Consider the following 11,083-nt stretch of genomic DNA (forward strand, 5'->3'; position numbering starts at 1 on the left):
TTCATTTTTTTTTTTTTACACAATACTATGTAACTTCAAATGTAATATAGACGGTATTGCAAGTGACAAGTAGCCTGCTGAACATGTTGGAAATGTTGGAAAAAGGTCCGGCCACACAAAATGGGAGGACGGGCTGCAAATGGCCCCTGGGCCGTAGCTAGGACACCACTGCTGTCAGAGAAGTGCAAAACGATGTCAAAGAGAGCAGACTCTGATGGTTCGGACACGTCCCGAGGAGAGAGAGTGACTATATTGGTAGGAGGGCGATGAGGATGGAGCTGCCAGGCAAGAGAGCCGCTCGAGGAAGACCAAAGAGAAGGTCGAAGGATGTCGGGCGGGAAGACATTTCGCTATATCTGATTGGTTCAGAGGTCACAATAGGTTTCATGTTTGTCTGCTTTCAAAGTCGGGAGATTTATTTTTCTTCCGCAAATGCTGGGCGTACTAGTGTGCCTTATTGCTTTTCTTGCCGCGCCATTCAGAAATTAGGGCGCACTCTTGAGCCCTGAAACACCTCAGTCACTTACGTGATACTTCTTGGATAAACCCGTGATTTGAGCTGCCCCCGTCGGTCGGGGAAGGAGGGTCATTGAGTGAATGGCTATCAGTAGGACGGGACGCCGCCATCTTGGTTAACTAGCTACTGTGCTGTGATGTGATACCGTCGCCTCATTGCTAAATGAGGAAAAAGTTCAAAAGTCGCACAGGTTATGAACCCAACAATGGTAGTAAATGGTCAAAAAGTAAGAATTTGATTGAAAATGAATTCAAGATGCACCCAGATGCATCGATAATGGGTAGTAGAATGGAATTCAAATATTGCCCTCTGAATCCTAATGGAATAAAGTCTTGAGGCGTCAAGAGAGTCCCAGCCCTATTCAATTCGTACAAAAGCTGCATGGTTCAGCACATTTGCCAGTCTTCCGGTGACCGCAGTCAAAAGCGGCAGCTCGCTTTCTGCTCTACACTCTGCTCTTGAATTACACACGTGTGTACCACTTTCAAATGTATAAGGTCTCCCAAAATACTGTGCTATAATGTAACATGGTTTGTAACAAAAAAAGTACGTTTGTTGTAAAAAAATAAAAAAATAAATGTGTATATATATATATAATAATAATAATAATAAGAAGAATAATAAACACCTTACCCATGGTGAAGCATAGTGGTGGCAGCATCACACAGATATTCCCTTTGTCATGTTTCATGTTGGCAGACATAAGATTGGGGGTCATTTGTTGAAATAGTTTTCCTTTTTTTTCCTTTGGGGAACAGGTTCGTATGTGGACAGCACTGGCAACAAAAGTGATGCAAACATTGAGCGCAGTGATTCTCAAGGTAGCAACGACACTATTAAGATCACACCCCAGTTTGCGCCTCACTTCAAGCCAAAGGTAAAGTTATATTTGTCTTCATTTTCATGTAAGGGAAACAAAATGCATGATTGCAACAAGCTGGTGTCGATGAAGTGACTCTCATTTTGGTCTTTCAGGGAGACCCTTTGAGGACGCTGCCTCTTTCCAGAGGAGGTAGTTTTGAGAGTCTGCCGGCTCGAACACAGGGCTTGACATCCACTGATAATAAACGAATGAGTGCTGACCTTTCAGAGCTCGAGCCCAAGATGGGATTTGTACCACCAGGTAATTGTCGACAGTTTAAGGGGGAAGGAAAGGGGGAAAATCTGGCGGCGAGAATATGTTGTATGTGCCCCCCACTAGTCTCAACATGGTAGTCTGATTCATATTGTGTTGGTGGAATAAGAAATAGATACATTTAGCAATTTCCACCTATTCCAGGAGGCGGCAATATCGCCCTCTGCTGTCAACTGAAATTAACGTCACACGTGCCCTCGCAAATGTCACATGCCCAAACCCGCAACTCAGGATATTGGCCTCCCCCTGTATGCTGCAAACGCTAGCAGAACTATGGCTTGATTACATGATGGTTGTGGCAATATTCTAGCAAGATTGAGTTCAAACCATCATGTAATCAACCTTTGCCAACAGTCAAAAAGTCCAAGTCGAGCCAGCCGCAACAAGGTTGTTCCTATTAAGCACCACGGCATTTAAAAAAAAAAAATATTATTATTATTATTATTATTATTTTTTTTTTTTTGCGGATGTCACCATCAAAATAAAAGATCCACCTTTGGACATGAATGCTTTGTTCGACTTTTGCCTCTGAATATTCTCAGTCATCCATTCGTTGCATTCTCCAGGCACTGAATCTAAGGCAACTGGACAAACATAACAGTCCACTTGTGATCGATTCAATGAGAATTGAGAATTGATTGGCTTCTTATCTGAAGTTGGCCTCCACAGCTCTTCAAGGCTTCCAGCATGAACAATGCTGGGCGGCCAGACATCCTCTCCTTGACTTGGATGCTGTCCTGACCGCAGTCTATACACACCACACCCTTTCCCAAAAAGTTGAACATCATGGAAAAGTTCATTTATTTCCATAATTCTATTGAAAAAGTTCAACTCAAAGTATTTATTTGCTTATTTTTACATAATTTGGGCCTCCAGCTCATAAAACCCACAAAATCAGGAATTTAAAAGCATTTGAATACTGTGAAGAAATCATCCCAAATTTTGCAGGCCAGAAATGTTTAAACGGAGTGTCACACAGTACTCATCAAGTAAACTCAAAGCACCTGCACAGGTTTCCCCAGGTGTCATTAAATTGCTTCAGACTGCAGACTTGACAACTGGCCAGAAGACCATCATTGATACCCTCCACTGGATGGGTAAGCCACAAATGTTCATAGCTCAGGAGGCTGGCTGATCACAGAGTGCTGTGTCCAAGCATAGCAATGGAAAGTCTATTGGAAGGACAAAATGTCGCAGGAGAAGATGCACCAGCAAAAGAGATGACCGTGGGCTTCAGCGGATTAGCAAACAGAGAAGATTCAAGAATCTAGCAGAGATCCAGAAAGAGTGGAATGAGGTGGGAGTCCCAGATTCAGAAACCACCACATTCAGACGCATCCGGGAGATGGGCTACAACTGTCGGGTTCCTCGGGTCAAGCCGCTTAGTAGGAAACATCTCAACTGGGCCAAGGAGAAGAAGAACTGGACTGTCGGCCAGTGGTCCAAGGTCCTCTTTTCCGATGAAAGTAGTGTGCCTTTCATTCGGGAATAATGGTCCAAGGGTTTGGAGGAAGACGGGTGAAGAACAGACCTCAAGCTGCTTGAGGTCCAGCGTGAAATATCCACAGTCAGTCATGATTTGGGGTGCGAGGTAAACTCTGTTTTCTTAAATCCAAGGTCACCGCAACAGTCTACCAGAATGTTTTATGATTCCTTCTGCTGAGGATCTGTATGGAGATGCAGATTTCATCTTCCGGTAGGACCTGGCCCCTGCCCATACCGCCAGAAGCACCAAAACCTGGTTTGATGCCCATGCCATCTGGATCTAAACCACATTGAGAATCGATGGGGTATTATCAAGAGAAAAATGAGGGGCACCAGACCCAAAAACCAAAGAAGAACTGACAGCAAGCGTCAAGGAAATCTGGGCTTCCTTAACTGCCAGGCAATGATTAAGGCAAAGGGATTCCCGACCATGTATTGAAGATTCACGTATCGTTTTGAAAGTACCATATTTGGATTGATTTAATGTGACTCTAATTTCTTTCTCTTTTTTTTTTCTGCAGAAACTGAGAAGTAAATGATTTCTTCACACTATTCAAAGTTTTAGAATTCCTGATTTATTTATTTATTTTTTGGGGGGGGGGGGTTTTATGGGCTGGTTGCCCTAATTATGTAAAAGAAATAAAATAAACAAATACTTGAAACTGTAATTTATGAAAGTTAAACTTTTTGAATGGAATTATGGAAATAAATAAGTAGAAATGAATTATAATTCTTAATTATATAATTAATTCGAATTATTCTAATAGATACTATATAATTAATAATTATTGTATATCATTTAATTACAATAATAAAATATAATGATAATTATCAAGTATAATAATCCTTCCGTAATAGATTTTTATAGAAATAAATAAGTAGTACTTGGTATATTTCAGTAAGCTGCATCAGATAAAGATGTGAACATTTACAGTATAACAGGAAGTTTTGACCACCAGAGCAGACTTTGCCTCCGCAATAAGGTTTTTTTGTATTTATGATTTCGGCTTCATCAGTAATATTGGTATCTCGGAATAGCCAGAGGAGTGTTTGCTCTGCATTGTTTGTTTGCTGATTAGAATCCCAAATGACACGTGTGTGCATAAGGCCGAACATCTTTAGCTGTAAACCCTGACAGACATTGCATCTGGAATGAATGGGATGCATGTCGCTGTCGCACAAAGCGAACTGCATGCGTCTTGGCCCGCCTTTCCGGTTCATTCGTCGGCTTCGAGTCCTTCGTAGTCGGCACGCTTGTTGTGTGTGCAGCTGTATGCATGTGTATATGTTTTTGCAGCACGCCCGCAGTATAAACGAGGCCATCGTAAAACGGCATCATTTGGCACCATTCTGGATGTTCCCAAGATCGTCGTCACAGGTATAGCTGGACAGCTGGGCCTCCCGCTTGATTGGGTTGTGCTGGTTTTGGTCAAGATCTTGGGTTGCTATGTTCTGACTCATTCCTCTCCTGTGTGTCTCTCTCCTTCGCATAACAGCTACATAATGTGAAAAGGCTTCATTATTGCAGAGTTAAAGGGTAGTTTAAAAACAAAAAAGTTGCACTAAATCCTGGAGTTGCAAACACGGCTTCCTTGAATTGCTTTTCGAAAAAAAGTTAGGATTGGCGCTTTTGTCATGTCCTATCTTCTGTCATTTTGAATCGATGAGATCGGGTTGATAAACACCGATCGTGCTGAACTCCTCGTGGCTTGCCCTTTTTTTGCCATGGCCCGGCGGCAGTCGAGCCATGGGCGACGAGCTTATGTTTGTGCTTCGCATTGCATCTCGTCCTTGCTTTTATGCACTTAAGACAAAACAATTGTGATCAGCACACCCAAGTCTTTACGCTCATCGACTTTTGTCTGTGACAGATGGATTTAGGACTTAGACACCTCCTGATACTCTATCTGTCCCGTTTGGGTTCTTGAGACAAATTCAGTACAGTGACTAAATGTGTCAGTTGACATTTTATGAAATGATCGGATAGAATTTTCAATTTTACATTCAGTTGAAACACGACATCTCCCTTAAATAGTATTAAGGGTTAGAGCCTGACATGGGAGTGGATGTTTACCCCCACTCCCTCCCAATACCAACTGTTTAAAAAAAAAAAACCAAAACAATCATAATAATAATAATAATAAATTCCACTCACTCCCACTCCCTCCCTCCCAATACCGAGTGGTTAAAAAAAAAAACAAATCCCGCCAAATCCAGTGTGTTTAGAAACAGAAATCCCTTGAACCAATCAAGAGGTCTCTGAGTTTGTCATTTTTCCCTTTGCTGTTCATAGCCACGTGTGAGCCTCAGAGGCGCCGCTCTGTGCAGGATTTGCCGGGCATTGGCACAGAGTCCACTCAGGTAGGTCAAACAATCATGGCTCGGTCAAACTTATGTACGGAAAGGAGGAGGATCTCTTCTTGGGTCTGGTTTCTTCAACATAAGGTACAATCTCTCCTCGAACAAAAATGCTTCGATGATTGTCTCGGCCAATTGAATACAGTTGCGTGCGTAAGTTTACATACCCGAGCAGAATTTGCATTGATGTGTACCGTTCTTTCCCAAAAAAACGATTTGTATTTCCGTTTTTTTCCATCCCAACAAGCCTACGGTAGTTGTGGATGAAATCTTTTTTTTTTTTTTTTTGTCTACATGACTATGACACGGTATCAACAGCATTATTGATTTCCCACTTCTGTAATAGATTTTGAACTCCACCGATGGGCTTTTCCAAATCTGTAGATCTCCTTTTTTTTGTCCTTTTCCTGATTTAGTGCAACTAGCGTTTGTCCTTTGCTTTCTCCATGGCTCAGTATTCAGGAAAGTCGGTGAAGCCCTTCATGAAATGTGCAGCGGTCTCTCTGGAGCTTAGAAACTCATTGACTATGCAAAGGCAGTCATTATTCTTAAACCTAATAAGTTACTAATAAACCATTTAAAGCTGTATATGTGTCAACATGTGTGCATAGAGTATTATCAGGCCAAACATTCAAGGCTATGTGGGTGATTTCAGTTATCATTTTTGATTTAAAAAAAAAAAAAAAAAAATGTAAAGAGATGGTCGGTGATGATCAATGTTTGGTTCTCGGCTTTTCTGAAAAATGCGACAACAGACTGCCCTGTAACTACACTTGTTTTCTTTTGGAAAAACTCAATTCAAATCGAACGGTTGTCCCATTTGTCGTCGCGGTCTATATTTGTATCTGTAGTGGCTATTCATGGATTATATGACGACGATTGCTTTTACACTCTCACTCTGAAAACAGTAATTGTCCGCAGCAGATATTTCCATTCCTTTCGCAAATGTATTGAGATTTGTGTCTTAGTCCATCTCAAATGGTTTTATCGTGGTTGCAACTTTTCGTTTGTCTTGCTTTTACACAGCCCTCGGGGAGATCATCGATATAGTTCATGTCTTCTTGCAGGGAAGCAGGAGCAGTAGCCGAGCTTCTAGTCCCACTTTGAGGATGATGCCAAAACCTGAAAAGGCAAACAGCAGAGGTTACTTTTCCCCGGATGACCCCACAGGTATTTTTTGTCTCTCTCTTCTCTAATTTAAATATGCCAAACAGCTTGTTTCCGATTGGTCCACCCCGCGATCCCTCACGAGTTTGGCCCTTGTGAATGGAAGTGCTCGCTGGCTACAAAGATTGCAAGCCTCGTCGCTCCAGCCAGCACAGCCGCATCAAAAATCAAAAAAAAAACACAATGTGTTGTTGGAAAACACAATATACAGTATGTATACTTTATAGAGTATATTTTATGGCTCCGCAGCAGCTGAAATACCCGGAAAAGCCGTGTTGCGTGGGTGGGTAACAGCCGCGAAGTGGTCAGGTATATGAATATATCAATAGAATTAGTAGACTTTACACCGATCGCTTTGATCGGTATCGGCCGATAATGAGCATTTCACGCTCATAATCGGCCGTAGAAGGCATTTACTCCGGGTCGCCGTCGCGTATGCATCCAAAAGCTAGTTTCTTTTTAGCCTCGTCATGTGTCTTGTGGCGTAGGACTGGAACTATCTGACGGCCAATAGTGTTTGTAAATCTTGTCGGAAAAAAACACGTCGGGGTGGGACTATTTTGCGGTCTCTCTCAGACAAACAACACGCAAGTTATTTGCAGTCTGTGCACAACTGAAGTACGTCGTGGGGAACGTCGACGACACAAATTTGATGGGGCACCTGACGAATGTACACGAGGAGGAGCATGCGACGCAGCGTGTGGGGGGCGCAAACTCTGGACAACACCCGTCCGTCCGTGTAGCCGGGAGAGTGAGAGAGTTGGCACTATTTGTTCAAGTCATTGAATTACAGTAAGTTGGCACCCATAATTTCTGTCATGTTGTAATGTTGCTTTGACCTCAACTTATGTTGAGGTCAACTTTTAAGATACTCAGTCCACAAGTATACACAGTCAATGAACAAGTCATGTGAACAGGCACATTGGTTTTTGCTCCAAAAATCCTGATCGTGTAAAGCCTAATAAGGAGTGCAACTACATCACACTGTCAGCGATTTCAAATCCAGACAAACCGCATGGATGTCCACCTTAAACCATGTCAGACGCACGTTTTGACCGATATTATGCAGAAACCAATCGGATTCTGATGGGAGGGCACAGCAAGCGGATTCCTTCCGATTCAGTACCAGCGCGGTCATGACGACTTCTTCTTCCTTTCATAGACACCAATGGCTCAGACAATTCAATTCCCATGGCGTACCTCACCTTGGATCACCAGCTGCAGGTACACTTTCTATCATGTGAAACACACACATCCGTCCGTACTGGCAACATTAGTTCTAACAACAGCGTGCATATCTTCTTGCAGCCCCTTGCCCCATTCCCCAACTCGAAAGAGTCCATGGCAGTTTTTGAGCAACACTGCAAAATGGCGCAAGAATATCTGAAAGTGCAAACAGAGATTGCCCTGCTAATCCAGAGAAAGTAAGTCCAGTAAAGCCAGGCTTTCAGAAAAGATGCAATGATCTCCCGAGTAGATGAGGCAAGGATATAAAACTGCAACAGTTTGTTTTGAAGTCGTCTGCTCAACCTCTCATGATTGCCAGTGACAATTACTCGATGCCGACGCATCCGTCTTTTTCTTTGTACCTCATCCTCGTATCGTCGGAGCCGACACTTATCGCTATGTCCGAGTAGCGAACTGGGCCGACAGTGAGCCGGGCCTTCGCGGCCGACGTCACAAATCTGGCCCCTAAACTCCTCCCGAACCTCGTCGAAAGCGTTGAAGCCGCCATAGCTGCAGAGTGGCGACCAATGTCGTATTCAAATGGGATGTCGCTTCCAGGCAGGTGTGCGAATACCTTTGGCAATAATAGTGTATTTTAGAGTGCTTGACTTTTGGGATCAGCACCATAAATGCTATCAAAATGACATCTTTTCCGTAGCTTGGCGAAAAGGACCATAGAACCGGGTATTTCTTGTATTGTGTCATTCTGTAAATTAAGCTGGCACTACAATTTCTTCTATATTTGTCAATGTATTGACTACAGGGGGATTGAAAAGCGACTCCCTATTTTGAAGTTCTCAAGCCGCCTGGGACGGATTTCACGAGGAACTCTTGCGGGATGGGAGACGTAACTTCTCGTATTCGCCCTTCGACTTCTTCCAAAGTCGTCGGGTTGGACTGAAAGACTTGCTCCTCTAATCAAAATATTACAACAAATAGGGAGTTGCTTTTCAATCACGCTGTGTATGAAAACTGAAATTTGATTCACTCCAAATGATTCAGAGAAAGAGCATATCATCGAAAGTCGAAGCGTTGTGAGTTTTGTTTTGGCCAAATATCTCCTGAGAGGTGATGATAGGGCTTGGCATCTCTGGTGTTGAGATAAGCACTATACAAATGACGTGAATTATTCTTATTAGAGCAAAAAAAGTCAATGCTAGTTACATGGCGCAAAAAGCACAACAGCCTGCCTCGTGTCAACGCCGTGGACTGTTCACAAATCAAAAAGACTGTGTGAACTACAATTTCAAATTGGTCCTAAACGAGCTGACGACCTTTTCCTTCCCATCCGTGAAGAAAGGAACTCATTGCTGAACTGGACCAAGATGAGAAAGACCAGCAGAACACGTCCCGTCTGGTGCAGGAGCACAAAAAACTGCAGGAAGAGCGAGAGAGTCTATCCACATACTACCAGAAGTGCAAAAAACAGCTGGAGCTGATCCGGGTCCAGCAACAGAAGCGACAGGGGACCTTGTGATCACAAAATTTCCATATGTACTCCTGGCATCCGACAGAAACGCAACACTTGACACCCCACCCCAGTCCAGTCCAGTCCAGTCCAAAGCCGGTATGCCCTGCATGCCACACTGTAGTCTCTGCCTTTGTCCAGCAGGAAAGTAGGTATCATCTGTGTGTGTGTGTGTGTGTGTGTGTATATATATATATGTATATATATATGTGTATATATATATATATATATATATATATATATATATACACACACACACATTTGCACATGCTCACAGTTGAATCTGTGACTGCAGACCAAACCATCACTGCGTCCCAGAGCCTTCTGGGCTTCAGTATGGCGCTTTGCTCCTCTTGCAGCAAAGTGTGACGGCGGGCTGGCGAGGGTGCTTTGTGTGTTTTACATGTTGCTCTCAGGGCCTTTTGGCAGACCAGTTTTTTTTTTTTTTTTTTTTTTTTTTCCATTCCTCAGCATTCTCTGGTACCCTTTTAGCAGCCCACGGTGAAATCATCCTCAAAGAATGTGGGGGGAAAAAAGCAACACGAATGCGTCCAGAATTCGTGAAATGCGGAGGATGATCGCAACCTGTTCTGCGACGTTTGTGCGGAAACCCTGTTAAGCAAAGGTTGTACGCCCGTATAGCGATGGATTTATATTCAGCCTCTCCTTTTCCCTTTCAGCATTGTCCCTGGCAGACTGTGTTGAACTCCTCATTCAGTATTTGCTTTAAAGATGGATGTTTCTTAGACATGATAGAAAAGAAAAAGTATGCAAAAGTAAGACAAGCTGTTTGTATTTGACCCAAGAGTTGCTTCATATTATAAATGTTGTTTTTGTTTTTTTTTGTCTTTTCTATTTTGTAGTTCTGTTTGGTTTATGACATTTTGTGGTGTGGGAATTCTGGTTTTTCAGTTCACATGCTGCCTTGGAAGCTGCCTGCATTTGAAGTGCTTGACTTGTTTTATGTGACTATTAGAGGACGCATTCACGTCATGGACATTGGACGAAACAGGTTCATTGTGTTGCAAGTCCGAGTGACGCGCTCTCCACCCATAAAAGACGACGGAACTGGACTGAAAAGGAGCATCGCAGATTTGTTTGAAATTTGTATTATTCTTTAAAATCCCTAAATTCATATCCCTGAAGTGTTTTTGCACAATCACTGTTTTATCTGTCAAGTACAAATCAGTCATTGTAATTTCAAGAAGTTGGCAAGGCTAATTGAACCCCCCCCCCCCCCCCCCACAAGATGCAGTTGATGCACATCCATGAATGTTAAACACTTTGTGTCATGATTGCTTTGCTGATCCATTCATTTTACACACACGTCCTCAGCATCTAGAATGTGCTTTAGGTGACAGTGAGACTACGTCATCAATAAACTCAATTGTGGAAAACGTTGAAGGAAATCTGCATTCTTTTGCTGTTTATCTGCGATGCTTTTCCATCTGCTCTTTTATCCCGAGACTGACGTTTCGTATCTTACAAATCTAAATTTGACCATTTCGGCTGGACCCAATTCCGCCTCGTGCTCGTGCTCGCCTCCACCTCTCCCATGTCTGCCCGCCATCCCGATATGCCGCAATCTGACCATTTCTGACATCTCTCAGTGGAAGTTGTATATATTCCCTAACGTTATCGGTATAGGACATGTATCCAAAACGTAGTGATCTAGGCAGGCACGTGCGCACACACAGACATTAAAGGGGTTTGAGCCCCTGCCCTT

The 11,083-nt window shown here is 43.0% G+C and overlaps 1 protein-coding gene across 9 annotated transcripts in view; it reads left to right on the top strand.

The window, feature by feature from the left end:
* map3k7 (mitogen-activated protein kinase kinase kinase 7) overlaps positions 1 to 10,768 on the top strand; it is a 47,852-nt gene extending 37,084 nt beyond the window's left edge. For 2 of the 9 annotated variants that reach the window (XM_061753503.1, XM_061753504.1), the window contains exons 11-19: positions 1,276 to 1,394; positions 1,493 to 1,640; positions 4,435 to 4,515; positions 5,431 to 5,498; positions 6,563 to 6,665; positions 7,825 to 7,886; positions 7,971 to 8,086; positions 9,186 to 9,456; positions 9,829 to 10,764. In XM_061753503.1, coding sequence (XP_061609487.1) covers positions 1,276 to 1,394; positions 1,493 to 1,640; positions 4,435 to 4,515; positions 5,431 to 5,498; positions 6,563 to 6,665; positions 7,825 to 7,886; positions 7,971 to 8,086; positions 9,186 to 9,366 — 878 coding nt within the window. In that variant the 3' untranslated portion in view covers positions 9,367 to 9,456; positions 9,829 to 10,764. The other 7 variants (XM_061753505.1, XM_061753507.1, XM_061753506.1 and 4 more) reach the window with 7 other exon arrangements.
* The last annotated feature ends 315 nt before the right edge of the window (positions 10,769 to 11,083 follow it).

The sequence above is a fragment of the Phyllopteryx taeniolatus genome, chromosome 18, assembly GCF_024500385.1.
Source record: "Phyllopteryx taeniolatus isolate TA_2022b chromosome 18, UOR_Ptae_1.2, whole genome shotgun sequence".
NCBI lineage: Eukaryota > Metazoa > Chordata > Actinopteri > Syngnathiformes > Syngnathidae > Phyllopteryx > Phyllopteryx taeniolatus.